This window comes from Clupea harengus, chromosome 22 (assembly GCF_900700415.2).
Source record: "Clupea harengus chromosome 22, Ch_v2.0.2, whole genome shotgun sequence".
NCBI classification, from domain to species: Eukaryota; Metazoa; Chordata; class Actinopteri; order Clupeiformes; family Clupeidae; genus Clupea; species Clupea harengus.
The window spans coordinates 16,690,945-16,709,157 of record NC_045173.1 but is presented as its reverse complement, the minus strand read 5'-3'; the positions used below and the strand labels follow the sequence as shown (position 1 = coordinate 16,709,157).

General features: G+C 47.4%; 1 protein-coding gene across 2 annotated transcripts in view; it reads left to right on the top strand.

The window, feature by feature from the left end:
- Window positions 1–18,213, top strand: part of LOC105906972 (ephrin type-B receptor 1-B) — a 173,296-nt gene that overhangs the window by 118,212 nt on the left and 36,871 nt on the right. For both annotated transcript variants that reach the window (XM_012835203.3, XM_031559372.2), the window contains exon 6: window positions 7,517–7,641. In XM_012835203.3, the coding sequence (XP_012690657.2) occupies window positions 7,517–7,641 (125 nt within the window). The remainder of the gene's footprint in view (window positions 1–7,516; window positions 7,642–18,213) is intronic.

The window sequence follows — 18,213 nt, the reverse complement described above, 5'->3', positions numbered from 1 at the left end:
AAATGGCTGCAGTGCGGTTTAAATGCAGTTACATTAGATTAGACAAAATACAGTATGGAACCTGAAATGGCTTCCTGCAATATATTAGCTTTTTTTTTGCATTTACAGGGTATTTTTTTTCTCTGTACCACCTTTATCTCACATTTACATAACCTCAAGTGTTTCCAACACACTTAGACATGGAAAAAGTCATACACAGGCATGAGACATGAGACATTTTTTTCTCCCTGCCATCCTTTCTTTCTTCCGCCAACACTGTCATATTTGCAAGTTCTTCACGCCGTGGCCAGAGGAGAGAGGCGGCAGGGAAATAGAGAGTAAATAGCTTTTGACTATCAGGGTGGGCTAATGGCCTCCACTGTCCCCAGTTTGACAAGCTAAATGGCACACTTGACAGATGGATGCGCCCAGGCTCTGTCGTTGTCCATTGTTAACGCTCCTCAGCCCTATAATGAGGTGCCTGCTTTTAATCTGCTCTGCCAAATGCCCGTTCCCCCCTTTGTGGACAGGTAATTGTGCCTCACAGGGCCAAAGATGGTGGACATGAACATAGGCCTTCCAGGGGTGATGAGGAGGAATAGAGGGGGGGGGGGGGTGGTGTCAGAGCAAGAAATCAGAAGGGAAAAAGCTTTAGTAATGATAGTGAAAGAAAAGAGTCCATTAGTGAAAGTCATTGATTTGTACACTATTGTGCTATACTTGTGACGTGTGTGTGTGTGTGTGTGTGTGTGTGTGTGTGTGTGTGTGTGTGTGTGTGTGTGTGTGTGTGTGTGTGTGTGTGTGTGTGTGTGTGTTTTCAGTCGAAAGCGTGCGCTTCCATCTTCCCTTTTACTTGCCCATAGGCTATATTGCATTGATGTTTAGATCTTGTTGAGCATGTTTGAGGAAGGCAGTGGAAATAGGTGTGTGTGTGTGTGTTTTTCCTTGACAGTAGACTCTAAGCATATTAGTAGATTAATTATGCATGCATAATCGCTGACCTTTACTTCAACAAGATTGGCACAATTACCTGTTTTTGAAACGTCACTGAGCATAGCGACACATTTCTCCTCTCTGCCTTTGTGTGTGTGTGTGTGTGTGTGTGTGTGTGTGTGTGTGTGCATGTCTAGTTGACAAGCAAGCAGCATTGTGAAACAGTAGTAAGTGTGGTTGTCATGTCATGGTATAATTCAAATGCTTATAGCTAAAGGCTAAAGCTTGCTAGCTCCAATGAAACAGTATCATCTTCTGAGAGATGCTCACATGCACACATTTGAATGGTTCCCATGACTGTGATGACATTAATTGTTAGATCGGAATGGTGTGCAGAAATGTATGGAGAGGTGTGTGTGTGTGTCTGTCAGAGGTCCTGACCCCTGCAGTCAGAGAAGGGGACCCTGTAGACCATCCACAGGGTCATCTGACAGGGGCCATTAAACTCCCATAGATCTGCACGCCTGTTTGTGGCGTGGTGGCTGATCCATGTGGTGATTTGTGAGATCCTTCACGTCATGTCCTTTGGCAGAGGATGCCGTCTCCCCTCTGGATCTTCGCAGCCCATTCAGAGCAACAGGACCTTACCTCTCTCTCTCTCTCTCTCTCTCTCTGGCTCTCTCTCTCCCTGGCTCTCTATCTCTCTCCGCCTCTCTCTCTCTCTCTCGCTCTCTATGCTGAATAGTATTTTTCTGCGAGCCAGCGCCAAATTTGTCCATTTTCTGTGCTCATCTCAGCTGAGTGTCATGATTTAAACACACTCAGTATCTGCTTAGTCACGCCACCAAGGCGTTGGCTAAAATGTTAAATTCCCATCAGACGAGGCCGTGGTGTAGCCCGGGCCAACGGGTTTGTCGTGTAATGACGGCAACTTCACTTGCTGACATCTCATGTCACATGACTAGCAAGGCCAGTGAATCTTAGACGTGTACATTTTTGCTTGCTTCGTTTTAGTTTATTAATTAGCATTAAGAAAATGTCTTTCTTCAGAGACAGCAGCAGTGCTCTGGAGGGGACCCACATCTGAGCTAGTGTCGGGCTAAGACCGGCCCAGGCCCGGCTGCTCTCAATGCATAATGCTACTTTTTTTTCTTTTTTTCTTTATTTTCCTTTCACGTTGTAATATGTATGGGTGAAGCTCACACTGACTAATGACAATTACCATCCATCTGTTTTTTCATTCGTTCCTCTTGCTCACTGGTGAGGCTCCTCCTGCTCATTACGGACGTGAAACATTTATCTGAGGAGGGAGAGGAAATTCACAGAAAAGAAAATGAGCACGCTGATGCATTCTTTACTCGTTTTTGAACTCTGAAAGATTTTTTTGGCATCATCGACCAGTTTTCAAATCGTTTCAGAAGAGGATGTGCCAGATCTGAAACGCTTACTCGAATCGACATTATTTATTTCCGTGACGCCTCATTGAAAGTCAACTTCAAAAAATCTGTCTTGGAGAGCTTATCATTGGTGTGGTAATTTTGTGTTCAAATTCTACGGGGGAAAGAATACGTTTCGCTTTCCAGGTATGGTTTTGCCCACATCCCTCAGTATATTCAGTTTACAAGCCCTAGCCTTGTCATGCCAATCAATACTTCTTCATGTATACATCATCCTGCTGGCTGGCTGTCTTCTCAATCGGAAAAAGCCTGAGGCAGTAGCTGGCATGCATGTTGCACAGGTTCTCCTACAAATACCTCTTCATCAACACACTGAGAAATGAGGATATCGTATTAGACAGACACGGTGTACATGAATATGGCAAGATTCTGTGTTCTGTCATATAATCAATCAAATTGCAGATTAGCACGAAAGCCTTCTTAGATGAAATTCATGAGCATGATGCACAGCTCAGATCTTCATATATCAATGAGTTAACACAGTGTTGGGGTGTTGACATCATTAATAATGGAAATAGCATGGTGAACCACTGGGGAGTTCAGTGTCTGCTGTCTGTCATCCGTCTGGTACATCCAAACAATGACAAAGGGGATGGTATTAGTCTTGTTTCTTAAGAGGTGTACTATCACAATATGGGTAAAAAGGGAGCAGCCCTGAGTTTGGTTCATGCATTTCATAAATGTATGATTTTTGTACACAGCCTTGACTGTCCTCTTTTATATTCTGCACAGTTGAGGGAGACTGGCGAAGCACACTGATTAAGCCAAACTAGTGGGCTGCTTGTGCTGTGGGTACCCCTGCAGAATAAATGCACTGCATGAGAAGGATGAGAAGCAGGTTGTGTCTGCAGACTTATTAATGAGTGCAGACCACCAGAACTGAGAGAGTAGAGAGAACTGAGAGAACTGGGACCTGAGAAGCCATCGCCACCCAGTGTGAACACATTTCAAAAAGTGTAGTTTCGGGAGTGAAGCTGCAGCTCAAGCAATCAATTAACCGACCCCTGACAAGCCACAGTGAACCAGTTGCTCTCGGAACATTCTAGAACACCGTGGAATCTTCCAACTGGTGATGGAGAGAGGAGAGAAGCTCCACCAGGATGCTTTGAGCCAGCTTCAGTGAAAGAAAAGCAGCACTCCTAGCTTCAGACACACACGGTCCTGAGCAGTAAGAGCACTACTTCCCTCTCCGCTTGCCATCCTATTAATCTCAGCACTCTCAAGCCAAGTTACCACAGGAAATCTCTTCCATTTCTCCCATGTGGGAAGTTAATGCCTTCTGTATAAAAACCATGAGTCATTCATCGGACACGAGAGAGAGAGAGAGAGAGAGCAGTACAAAGGCCGTAATACAATTAGACAAGGGAGGCTTTGCTTTGCTAGGAAAGGACAAACACAGACTCTGTCCCCACACTATGACTATGGCTATGTTGGTCTGCACACCCACATAACCCCCTGGTTTCCTGAGAAGCATGGGAAGGTGGACGCATGAGTGAGCGCAGTGAACAATGCAGCGGCTGGTGCAGTGGTGGTGGTGGTGGTGTCCTGGGTGAAGCCAGCGCTGGGCTGGGCTGCGCTGCGCTGGGCTGGGCTGGGCTGGGCTGTCGGAGGGCCACTTCTCAGCTTTCGCTCAGGTGTGCTGGCAGCTGTTGCTAACTGCTGCCATACAAGGTATCAGTGTCATGCCAGCGGACACGGGCCATCCATCTCCGCCTGGCCTTTCTGTGCCGCTGTGCCACTGCTGCTCCGGGGCCCTGACTGTGCTCGCCATACCACTGGGTCTGCAAATGTGTGTGTGTGTGTCTCTGTGTGTGTCTGGAGTTCAAAATGCAGGACAGCCATTGTTTGATTGTTTGTGTGTGTGTGTGTGTGTGTGTGTCTGTGTGTGTGTGTGTGTGTGTGTTTCTTTGTCTCTCTCTTCCCCTTTCTTTTGCTCTCTCTCCGTCTCTCTCTGTCTCTCTCTAACACACACACACACAAACACACACACAAACACACACACACACACACACACACACACACACACACACACACACATACACACACTTTCATCCCCTTTCCTTGCTAGTGTGCACATAAGTGTGTGTGTGTGCATGTGTGTATGTTTTGTCTGTGCATGCATGAGCGTGGTTGTGCTGGTTTGTGTGTGTTTGTCAGTGCAGTAGTGTCTCTGAGAGGCCAGTGGTGCTGCCCCGCAGTAGAAGCGCAGGCATGCCTCAGCAGCAGCAGCAGCCTTCAGGAGCAGTGCAAACACCACCTGAAACAGCAGGTAGCACCTCACAAAGCCCCCGATGACAGACACACCGGCTCACCCGCACGCTGTTTGTCCGCACCGGCTTGCTCACATGCCATTGGTTCACACCCTGAAAGCACGCGACACGGCTCATTTTCAACGCCGGGGACGGCGGCTTAAAGGATAGCCTTTGCTTTCATCCTCAACAAACAGGTCTAAATCACGCTATTTGCACAGGAGATCTATAGGCTGACACCACCTGCCATGATCTCCCCACATCAAGAATGTTGTTATTGTTAGTTGAGGATATATTGCGTGCTTTTGCAGAAACCCATGTATCCCCTGCGATGGAGCAAATCTGTGTCATGGGTTAAAATGACAGCAAAAACAAAACATACTCAAAAGCATACTAAAACCAAAAAAGCATATATATATAAGATGAACAGATGTGCAAAATGATTACTCCAGCTAGCTGGAAGGGTGCAAGAGTATCAAATATTGCTATACGTATATGTTTTTTATTTTTTTATTTCTGTGGCTTACATGGGGAGGGCTGACTTTGATTAATGGTAAGTCAGGCTTTGAATTAAAAGCCAGGGGCAGTGAGGGGCTCCAGATAAAAGTGGAGCAGAGGGTTGAGGGAACGAGGGAGGGAGAGGAGAAGGAGATGGAGAGAGTGAGAAAGAGGAGGGGAGGGGAGCAGAGGGGAGCGGAGAGAAGGGGTACAGTCACAAATCACTGTCGCAGCACCAGTAGCAGCAGCAGTGGTCCCCTGTTTTTTTTGTGTGAGGTGCTGGCAAGAGGAGGATTGCAATTAGGTTTTGAAATCTAGCCCCCCACCCCCACCAACCCCAGACATGGCTAGGCTCAGCCACCCGACAACACCCAGGCCTCAAGGCACCCAGGTACAGGCACCAAATACAGCTAGTCTGGTGTCTGGTCCTCTGAAGCAGTCCTGAATGTCCGTGTAGTTTCAGATTGGACTGATCCTGTCCTATGAAAAAGAGTAGCATATGTTCATATACAAAACATATATTTTTGTCGGTCGTAGGTCAGTGTCTGTTTTGGAATAATTGAGAAGATTGAGGCCGCAGTTTAATTTTAGATAATGATATGGAAAAGACAGGAAATCACACACACTGTCTCTCACACGCACACACACACATTTCATCAGGGAGGCCGATGCCATACACCATCAATACTGGTAAATGGCTGCCCTCGGTAAAAGAAGGCATATCTCTTGACTGCTTTGCAAATGAGCGGGGCGGACGGCTGCAGCTGCAGGGAGAAAATGCAGGAAAAGCAATTTAAAATCCTGGAGCTGTCTGTAACAATGTGGGCCTGTGGCCGGTAATTGATAATGTGGGGCAGAACTGGGCAGTGGAGCGTGAACAAGGCCGAGAGAGGAGAGGGATGGAGGGAGGGAGGGAGAACGAGAGAGAGAGAGAGAGAGAGAACACGAGAGAGAGAGAGAGAGAGAGAGAGAGAGAGAGAGAGAAAGAGAGAGGCCTCAGCACAAGGTGAGACTGGCCTAAACTCTCTTAGCTACCAGACAGGAAAGAGAGAGAGGTGTGGTGCAGAATAAGTGTGTATGTGTGTGTGATGGCTATGTGTGCAGTTAGTATGTGTGTGTGTGCGTATATGATGGTTATGTGTGTAGTTAGTGCATGTGTGTGTGTGTGTGTGTGTGTGATGGCTATGTGTGTAGTTATTATGTGTGTGTGTGTATGATGGTTATTCGTGTAGGTAGTGCGTGTGTGTGTGTGTGTGTGTGTGTGTGTGTGTGTGTGTGTGTGTGTGTGTGTGTGTGATGGCTATGTGTATAGTTAGTGTGTGTGTGTGTGTGATGGTTGTGTGTGTGTGTGTGTGTGTTGACTGGCTTGCACATTAAAACTGCTCAGATGTTACATTTCCGAAAGTGCGAGCAAATATTCAAATATTTGTGCCTGCATAAGTTTGTGTATTAGACAGACTGAGAGAACACACAAGAAGAAAAATGGAGAAGAAAATGTGTCTGTATGTGTATATGTTTGTGTGCCAGCTTGTGTGATTGTGAGTGTGTGTTTATGTATGAGTGTGTTTATATATGTGTGTGTCTGTGTCTGTGTGTGTGAGAATGTGGTCATGTGTATGTGTTTCTCTGCTTTGCCGAAGCAGCCCTCAGCATGTCCCATCATCTGGTGAGTGTTCCACCTCAGTGGTGAGAATCAGCCCAAGCCCAATAAGGCAGCCAGAGAGGCGGGAAGGAGAAGCAGGCGGCAGGGGAGTATTTTTCTGACGCTGAGACGAAGCTAAACGATGGGCCTCGCTGCTCATCGACTCAACTGCCCCTTACTGTGGGTGACTGTGTGTGTGTGTGTGTGTGTGTGTGTGTGTATATGTGTGTGTGTGTGTGTGTGAGTGTGTGTATGTGTGTGTGTATTTTTTGCGTGGGGGTTCATTGGCAGTGATGATGATGGTCTGAAGGACATAAAAAAAGAAAAACAAGAGAGCGTGTGAACGAGTTGGAAATGGAATGGGCCCAGGGGTTAATTCACAGCCCCACACATGTGCATTCAGGTGTGCTGCCTCTGAAGGGCTTGATGGAGCCTGAACACCCTGCATACACGCTGAGCTCAGATCAGATCACTGGTAAAGAAATTGAGCTTCATTAGTAAGGGCTTATGAAGAATCAGAGAGAGGTTTCTATCACCAAAGTCATTTCTCTCAACCGGTATTCACTTGTTCCTTTGTTTCTAGGTAATGTAGTTCACTTCACCAACCTGCGCTGTGTGAACTAACCTCCATTTCTATCTCCATTTTTCTTTCCTCAATCTATCTCTCTCTGTCTCTCTCTCTCTCTCTCTGTCTCTCTCTCTCTCTCTCTCTCTCTCTCTCTCTCTCTCTCTCTCTCTCTCTCTCTCTCTCTGCACAGCTCCCTCCATAGTACCCATCATGCACCAGGTCAGCTCGACCATGAAGAGCTTCACGCTGTCATGGCCGCAGCCCGAGCAGCCCAATGGCATCATCCTGGACTACGAGCTCCGCTTCTATGAGAAGGTAAGAGACGTGACGCACCATGACGTGATGTGATCGGACTGTCAGCTGGGCCACTTCAGCCCCTCGTCAGCTGTCTCTTTCTGTGAATGATGTGGATTTCACTAGACTGACTGAGTAGAAAGGGGGAAGAGAATAAGCCAACGAAGAAGAAGAAGAAGCATTCGGAGGTTGAGGAGAGGAGCTCCACGTCTTGGCTCCTGTTCTGTTCTGGTTACCTTCAGTTTTCACCTATGTGCTGTCACAGTGTGGGAAGTAAGACTTTTCATTTCATTTCATTCACGTATTTCAGTTTTTTGAAAAGAGAGAGATATCATCCATCAGTTGATCCGTTCAGCAGTTGGTCTCTGACCTGTGATCTCCAGCAGTGTGCTCAGGATCCTGTGAGGAGCCAGAGGGGGTTGCTAGGAAACGTGTGGGGCTTATGTGATGGAGGAGAGGTGGGAGTGAGGATGGGACTGGGAGGGGGGTAATGAGAGGCCTCCTTAAGTGGTGTTGCGCTGATAGAGTTGTCCGGTCCCTGCAGACAGAGCTGGGGCCTGTGGTGAGCTCTCCACTATCACACATAATGATCCTATCCTCTGGCCACAGCCACACCACACACACACACACACACACACACACACACACACACACACACACACACACACACACACACTCTCTCTCACGCACACACACACACACACTCCCCCCCACACACACACACACACACACACACACACTCTCTCTCACACACACAAACAGACACGCACACACACACACACACTCCCCCCCACACACACACACACACACAAACATACACATGGAAAGACAAGACAGATGGACAGACAGATAGACAGAAGGGCAGACAGAGAAACCACACACACACACACACAAAAGGAAAGACAGACAGAAAGATAGACAGATAGACAGACAGACAGGAGGGCAGACAGACAGATGTGTTAGGTCCACATGGCTCGATGTGGAGATACCATGAAATGGGGAGACCACACAGAGTTAAGATTAAAGAAAAAGGTAATTTATTAACTGATTTAAATGAAAATACAAAAAGTCAGTAAATGGGCGGCAAGAGAAAGTAAAGCTCAATGTAGTGCAGATCAGCATAGTGTATGTGTAGTGGTAAAATGACAAAAGAGGGAGCTGAGGAACAAAGGTCTTGCAGCCCTGTGCAAGCAGAGAAGAACCGAGAAGAGCCGACCTCCAGCTCACATCAGGAACTCCTTTTAAATGTCCCGCCAATCATCTGCCATCTAGCCACCTTTGCCCGACAAGACAGCTCCCCCTGTAGACCGGAGGGAGAGGGACAGCCCAAAGTCATAGTATAACCGGGGTTTTAGTGAGGCAGACCCAGCACGGCCAAGCCGGGCATGACACATGAGAGACAGACAGATGGACAGACAGACAGACAGACGGACAGACAGAAGGACAGATATACACACACACACGCACACAGGCACACAGGCACACAGGCACACACGCACACACACAGACAAACAGCACTGCTGCCCTGGATAACAGTACTGGCTGCATCTGTGCTGGCCCTTCATGACCATAACTTAGCACCTCCATACACTCACTCTCTCTATAGATCGATGTTTATCTCCCTCTATCTTTCTCTCTATAGATCTATGTTTACCTCGCTCTATCTCTCTCTATAGATCGATGTTTATCTCCCTCTATCTTTCTCTCTATAGATCTATGTTTACCTCGCTCTATCTCTCTCTATAGATCTATGTTTATCTGCCTCTATCTCTATATTTATAGATCTATGTTTATCTCCCTCTATCTCTATATTTATAGATCTATGTTTATATCCCTCTATCTCTCTCTATAGATCGATGTTTACCTCGCTCTATCTCTCTCTATAGATCCATGTTTACCTCGCTTTATCTCTCTCTATATATATCTTTGTTTACTTGCCTCTATCTCTCTCTATATAGATCTATGTTTACCTCGCTCTATCTCTCTCTGTAGATCTATGTTTATCTGTCTCTATCTCTCTCTGTCGATCTCCTTTTATCTCTCTCTCTCTATATATATTTTGTATCTCCCTCTCTCTCTCTCTTTGGATCTCTCTGTCTTCCTCACTCTTTCCTCTTCCTTTGTCTTTTTCTCTCTGTGTGCCTGTCTAGCCTAAATCTCTGTGTCTATGGATTTCTCTCTCTCTCTTTTCTACTGCTCTCTCTCTCTATCTCTCTCTCTCTCTCTCATTCTTACACACACACACACACACACACACACACACACACACACACACACACACACACACACACACACACACACACACACACACACACAGCTTCCCTGGGGTTCGTGTTTGCTGAGAGGAACATGACCAGGCCTATGTGTATTCATACAGACGCATGCACTGATGCACCTGGGCGGCTCATTTGTCTCAGTGTGTTAATGTGAATACGACCCATTCTGCCTTCTCTTTCTCAATGCAGGCTTGTTCACATGCAAGTGTCAGATCTCATTTTTTAACTAGATTACCTTAGGTTATGAAGTACTAAAGGTCAAGGTCATATGAACTCATAGTGGAGTAGCATATGTTATGTATGGGCCTGATGACTCCATGCATGGCTCTGCAAAGCTGTTTTGCATAAAAGTGTCTATTTTATAAATAGATGCTAATGCAAAAGCAGGATGGAGATGCTGGCCTCAGTTGAAGTAGCAGCACCTTAGCTATCCATTTACACTTTATACATGCACACACACACACACACACACACACACACACACACACACACACACACACACACACACACACACACACACACACACACACACACACACACACACACACATAAACACACATTCACATGCACATACACATACACACACACACAAACACACACCACAGGAAAGAGAGAGATGAGAAAATGAGAGACTTAGTTTTCTACTGTAATCTGCTGCAGGCTCTATGTCCATAACAGTAGCATTTTTGATTCTAAGCCAATGTTTTCAGCAGTTTCTCTGGCTTTTAGAAGAGAGTGTGTGGTTTTTTGTTGCCTCCATTTGTTTTTCAGTATTGCTTTCTGCAAAAATGTTGCTTTGCACTGCAGCTAATGAGTTCAGTTATCAAAGCTGATTTAATCAAATGTTTTCGACAGACATTTTCCACCCGCAATAGATTAGAGTGATGCAAATGCATCTCACCGTGGCACTTATTTGCTAATAAATATTCATGAGTTATTATCGTGTAGTTATTTAGGTTGCATGTCCTGTAGGCAGATAGATGAGCGCTTCATAAAGATAGGGGTGGGATTAATGTGTGTGTCTGTGCCTGCATGTTTGCGTGTATGTGTGTGCGTGTGCGTGTGCGTGTGCGTGTGCGTGTGCGTGTGTGTGTGTGTGTGTGTGAGGGGGGGTGGGGTGGAAGGGGGGAAGGGGGGAAGGGGGAAGGGGATGATGGTTGAGATGAATGAACGGCAGTAGAGAAGTAGAGAACACTATGTAATTCCCGGCCTGGCTACAGAGATGGCCTGATTCTACTGAGCAGGAAAAGGACTCCATTGCCCATGCTCACACATCACCATCACATTGCATCCCCCCCAACACTCACTCAAGACCAGGAAGTGCAAAAAACTCCATCCTTTTTCCTTTTTAGATAATCCATCTCTCCCTCTGTCTGTTGCTCTATATGCATCTCCCTATCTGCCAAGCTCTCTCCCTGTCCATTTGTCCCATAGGTCTCTATCTCTCTCATTATATCGGTCTCCCTCTCTCCTCCTCTCTCTCCCTGTCTGTGTATCCCTCCCCATCTCCTCATTCCATATTCCATTCAGAACGTCAGCCTTATACGGTGAGAGACAAGACAGACACAGACAGACAGAGACCCATTCTCGGGCTCCTGGTCTCGCTGTCCGTGTCCTGGTGGAGAAGATGACAGGTTTGTGTCGGGGGCCTGAGGCAGGAATGGAGATAAGATTTCCGCCTCGCTGCTCTCCTGACTCGCCGCAGGTTCATCTGCCACTGCCGACAGCGCTGGCACCGCAGCCGCTCCCCTCACTCTAAACACTGTTATTTACCGCGTCTGCATGGGGCCGCGATGCCGCTTCGTAACAAACTGAGGCGAACGCGTGCTGTTCACTGTTTTGGCAACAGGTCATTTGAATGGCAGGTGAATATGCAGTTTGGGTTTCAGTGTGCATTTGTTTCCGGGGATGACACAATATGTATTTGTTTGCGGTTGGCTTGCACAGATGGACGGGTGAGACCATGAGAGAGAACCAGATAGGTGGATAGATTCACCGAGAGAGAAAGAGAGAGAGCGACAGAGAGAATGAAATAGCAAGAGAATGATGGAGCCTCTCCTCAAGTTAGATGCTCAATGTTGTTGTCGTCGTTTCCCTATCACTGTTTGGACAAGATATAAGGAGAGTGAGAGGCTTATCAAAGCAAAGTGCCATTTTTTCCCCCCTCTGTCTTTCCACTGCGAGTTCAGAAGTGACACAAGTGACATTCAGACTGTCGGCGCTGAGTAATCCCTCTGAATAATTGAAGGCCCCGCCCAGCAAATGTCATGCTCTCTGCTGTTTGCTGGGCGGTGAACTCTGAGCTCCACGTCCACGTTTCTTTCCCCTCCCTCTGTCTTTTCTCCTCTTTAGAGTAAGAGTGGCAGTGAGGTCATCGCTACGCCTCAAGGGCTTTTACGGCTCGGGGCGGATTGAAGGGGTGGAGGGGGGGTTTGTGGCGTGGCGGCGTCAGGAAAAGTTCTGCGCTAACAGTAAAGTGATGACGGGAGCAGTTTCAGTCATAAAGCCTAATTATGTGGGGCTATCTCTGTCCATAACCTATCACTCACTACTACACTACCTGTGTTTGTGTGTGTGTGTGTATGGTGTGGAGGGAACAGCCTGGATAATTCTGCTATTAAAAACCTGTGGCTTCCATAAAAAATAGCCTGGCGGTGCTCAGTTCTTTATGTTCCGTGGAGCTACACAGCTGTGACTGATGGCTTCTCGTCATCTGTGCCTCGACACCACAGCCCCAGACTCAGGCTCCGGCCCCGGCTGCGGTGGCCCAGTAAAATAAAAACCTCGGCGTGTACTGTAACTTGCATTTCACACATGGCTGCAGTAATTGATACTTTTCTTGGGCTGTGAGTGCAAAGATCAGATGGCTGATATGGTGCGTGGAATGTTTTATGTGGTGATCTGTGGTGAACCCCCCCACCCCTACAGACCCTACTCCTCTGCTGCTACAAACCACTGCCGTTTGGCAGGGGGCCGCCTCGTGGAAACTCAGGATTTGAACTTAGCTGTCCCCTACCAAACATACACATACATACACACGAACACACACACACACACACACACACACACACACACACTCTCTGACTTGCACACACACACATACACGCTGATAATGCTCCTGGACTACTCACCCATAGCAAGGCTGTGCTGATCCTGTAATTTGGCAGTGAATTAAGGTGTTGAGAGAAGAAAGGCTTTAATTTCATTGCCATTCTTTGTATTTCTCTGCTTCTTACCTTTGCCTCAAGTTTCATCACAAAGGAGAAGGTCACCGCCAGCATTACTAGAAACAGGGACCTGGCCCTGGCAAACAAAAGGATGTTGTGTGTGTGTGTGTGTGTGTGAGAGTGTGTTTGACAGAGAGGATGAGCAAGAAAGGTTAGGCACTATACCTTCACATACAAGTACACACACTCACTCTCTCTCTCACACACACACACACATACAGGTACACACACACACACACACACACACACACGTGCAGACTCATTCGGCAAGCAGAATGCCCCAGAAAGTGTATGAGTCATCCTCTCACTCTGGCCTTCAGATAGAGGTTGCTTATTATTTATTTAAGGCTAGGTTGATTTAAAACGCCAAAATCAACATCAGCCATGCAGCGGAAGAAGAAGAACTACTGTATATTTCAGGTTATTACAGTCTTTGTAATAAAATGCAGACCAATATCATATCATGCCAGCGCACAGGAATATTCTCATGAATCATTGCTGTGTGCGAAGAAGAGGCCTTTATGTCCTCTGTGGTACTCCTCCCCTCCCTTTCTCATGTTCTTTCTCTCTGTATTTATCAATCTCTTCCTACATCTACACTTCCACTTCTCTCTACCCATAACCTTTTTTCCTTTTCCTCTTTCCCTTCCTTCTTCATCTCTGTTTCCCTCATCTTCTTTCTCTCCCTCTCTTTATCTTTTCCTCTCCTTCTCTCGCCCTCTCTCTCTCTCTCTCTCTCTTACTTTATCCCTTTGTCTCGGCAGCTTTGCCTGGCTCTACCAGGCCGAGGTGATCCATCTCTGTGTGTTCTCTGAGGAGAGGCAGGCAGGCAGGCAGCATGTGTACTAGCAGCTTGTGTGCGTGTAGCATGTGTGAATGTGTGTGTGTGTGTGTGTGTGTCGTTCATCAGATGGTGTAGCATGCATCAAGAGAGCACCACGGCACACACAGCCGGTTAGATCCCCCCCCTCCTCCAACACACACACACACACACACTTTACCTGGCGGATTGCCTCACGGCCTCCGTGACCCTCGGCATGTTTCCACGATGCCGATGACATCGCTTCCTCCTCGTCTGAGCTGCTCTGTACACGATCCCTTCCCGCACCACTTAAGGAGACATGCGTCTCCACCCCACCTACACACACACACTACTCTCCCACTTGCTCTCTCTCTCTCTCTCTTTCTTCTCCACCCCCCCACCCTTCTTTCATTTTAAACAAATTGGCTACACACAGGTCCCCTTGGATCGCGCTTGACCCCCTACACCCCACCCGCCTCCCTCCACTTGATAAAAGAGCGTTAGCGAGCGTGGCATTGTGTAATCACGCCTTTTCCGTCTCTAGTGCACACAACATTTATCTGCCACCTTCTCCCCGTCGCTCTCTCTCTGTCTCTCCCTCCCTCTCTCCCTGTCTTGTGTGTGCCGCTCTGAATACATAAGAGCCTCTGCGTGGGCAGCTGGGTACTGGGCGAGGGTAATGGGGGAGAGAATTAATGGCCGCCATCGTCGTCGGGTCCTCGTGTCTCGCCAGCCTCGTGCCCAACGGTGTGCAGAGAACAAAAGCAGAAGGGAGAATTAAAACTCTCTGAGGAGGGGGTTGGGGGGGGGGGGGAGTAGCTTAAAATAGAACCTTTTTTATTTGGTAGGAACATTTAGGCAACGTGTGCCGGGCAAATGGAAAGAACCTGTACTTTGAGCGCTGAGAGAACCCCTCTTTCTCTCTCTCTCTCTCTCTCTCTGTCTCCCTCTCTGAAGCGTGTGGGCTGCCATCTTGAGTGTCGGCTGTGGGTGCGTTTGTAGCGCTGCGCTCCTGCTGGGCCTGTGCCACTGCCAAGTGGCCTTTCTGCTCTTTTTTTTAGGAGTGGGGTGGGTTGGCATGGGCACGGGTGGGCCGGTTGGCACTTGGGCATGAAGATAGAAACGAGGGGAAGCAGAGCGCACAGGACCTGCGGAGGAACAGACGGTAGCAGCAGCCTCGGCCAGGCGGTGGGGCTGCTGGTGGGGGGGGGGGGGAAATGGGGGGGGGGGGGGGATGGTGGTGGTAAGTGGAGGGGAGCAGAAGTGGGCGCAGGAGTGGGCGCAGGCGCGGGGGTGGGCACAGGCACAGTAGTAGGCATGGGGAGTAGTGGGGAGCAGGGACAGGAATAGGCACGTTGTGGTGTTGCCCACTTGAGCATGTGTGCGGTCCGGTGCCAGTGCCTGTGCCGGTGCTGGTGGTGTGGCTCGGCTCTGCGGGGTGGAGGCCTCAGCAGTCTGTACAGAGCGGTGATGAGAGCAGGCCACGTGCAGAGAGGCCTGTCTGTCTCTACTGGCACCAGTACTGCTGGCCGATGCCCATAACACCACCCCTCCGCACCTCTCTCCTCCCCACCTCCCTCCTTCCACACCAACCTCCCACCCGGCCCTCCTCCACGTCTTCAGACGGCAGGCAGGGGCGGGGCATCCGTAATCCCCATTTGACTGACAGCATGAAAGGTCCACGCCAGGTTGGTGGTCCAAACAGGAGCCAGACGAGGACAGAGAGGGAAGGAGGGAGACATAAGTGCCATCCGAACGCATTAGGTACGCAGATGCACTGGGAAACGTGTCAGCCGACTGAGCTCTGTTGCTGTCACCTCAGGAGACTTCTGAAGAAGTTGCGAGTCTGAGGCACTTGTGTAAATCATCCTCGCAGTGTGACTTTATAGAGGAGCAGAATAATAGATACATGAGCTGAGGAACAGCATGCCATGACTCCAAAATTGCTACATATTTCAGCCTATGAGTAATCAGCACTTCCTGCTGGTAAAAGTTAAGTGAAGCTGTGGGTAAGTGAAGTACAACTTCATGCAACAGTTATACTAGACTGTAGTATGGTAGAGCATAGTATAGTATAGTATAGTATAGTATAGTATAGTATAGAGTTATAGAGGCTATAGTTAATATTAATGTAGTCCAGCTCCAGTTGAGGTGAGTTTAATGGGGCCTGTGAGTTTAATCTTATGTAGAGTACAGCTCCTCGCTATAGTTATAGATATAGCATAGTATAGAATAGTATCTAGTATATATGTGCTCTATTAATATGGTATTGGTGCTCCTGCTCAAGTGTCCTCCCTCTGAATCTTAATGTCATCTTACTCCAGCCCTTGCATTGCTTAATGATTCATGGCTGTGTCGGGATGCACACAGAATATCTATAAATATCTGTCAGTGAAGTTAGTCAACTTGCATTTTCTCACCTGCCATTATTCCAATTGTTCTCTCTCTCATTCTCTCTCTATCGCTCTCTCTCTCTCTTCTTCTCACACACACACACACAGGGGGGGGGGGGGGGGGGGGCTGTGACATAAACACACATAGGATGCACAGTATGTGGTTTCATGCAGAAATATTTTCAGGTGATTGTGTGCATGCAAGTGCAAGGACACACACACACACACACACACACACACACACACACAGTGACATAGTAAAGTGAGGTGACAGTCAAACCTAAGACTGTGCCGAAATAATCATGGTGCATTGCATGCACTTAAAATCATACTGAATGAATTGTTCTCCAAATACCAGAAAGCCTAATTGTGTGTGTTTTTCCCTCCTAATTCTGATGAAAAAAAACAACTCACTTAGTGTGGCAATGATTAAAAATGAACAAAAAAAAACAAAACAGACAAAAGAATTCAATGTGTTTTTCTAAAATCAAAACAAACAGCCCCCCCCCCCCCTAACAGCAGTCCTACATCATAATTAGTATTTGAGACACTTCAGATAGAAGCGAACAAGCAAATCAACAACTCATCACGTCCTCAGCTAATTAGCCTCCATGTGAAAGCACTCCTCAGAATACATCTTAAGTATATAACTGCACACTCCCGCTCCTCTGCTGCGCTAATAACTCGTAACACACACATAAATACACACACACACATACACACACACACATACACACACACACATAGATACACGCACATCTCTCTCTTTCTCTCTCCTCCCTCCCCCTCATTTATTCACACAATGTTTTTTTCTTTCCCCCTCTCTTTCTGTTTCTCTTTTCCTCCTTTTCTGTCTGTTTCTTCTCTCATGTTTCTTTCTCTCTGTCCCCCTATCTTTCCATCTCACTAATCTCCTTTGCATGGGCAACAGTTCCTCTCTCCCTTTAACTTTCATGCATTTTTTATTTGCCTCAGACTTCCTGTGATGATAGATCCCTCAATAGGAGGCATGATTAGAAACAGATAATTTCCCTTCTAAGTCATAAAAAAAGAAAAAAGAGAGAGAGCTTAGGGGGAAGAAAGAGAGAGGCTATTTTCCTGACTTACCGCTGGGGGCTTTCCAGATGCAGCTAAAAACTATCTGGAGACACATGATCATAAGATGAGCTGTCTAAATTGTGTGTGCAGGCAGGTCTATTGTCTGTCATCAATGGCTCCGCCAGTTTCTAGTCTCTTTACACAGCCGAGTCCTCTGTTCTCTCACATGAAGTAATGTCATTGACTTTTTTTAATGTGGCAGTAATAAGAGCTGCCTCTGCAGCTCCTCAGAGGAGATAGCTCAGTGTTGGAACTGAGAGACAGCACTGGCAACGCTGGGGAGCTGTGTGTGTGGAATGTTCCAGATGGTTTTCAAGAGTGGCCATTATTGAAGAGAGCTGCTGAGGTGATGGGGTAATTGTTTTTAGTGCCACACACACACGCACACACACTCACACACTCACACGCACGCACGCACGCACGCACACACGCACGCACACACACACACACAGGACACCTGAAATGTCACCTTTCAACAGGCCCATTCTAAGCATGTGACTGGTGGTTGGCTAGTTCCAATCAAACCAAGACCAGAGATCATGTGTGTAAGAGAATGAGGATTTCAGTGGGACACAGAGATGTGAGCAAGGGTGTCTTTGTGGTTTAGCTGTGTGTGTATCTGTCTTTCTATCAGTGCCTCACCTGTGTCTGTTTGAATATCTAAAAATGGCACCGCATGAGGTTTCTTTGTATCTGCGCTTCGTTGGGTTGGTGTCAATACTCTCCCTTGCACGTCGCTTTGAACAAAAGCGTCTGCTAAATGACTAAATGTAAATGTAAATACTGCACTGTGGCTT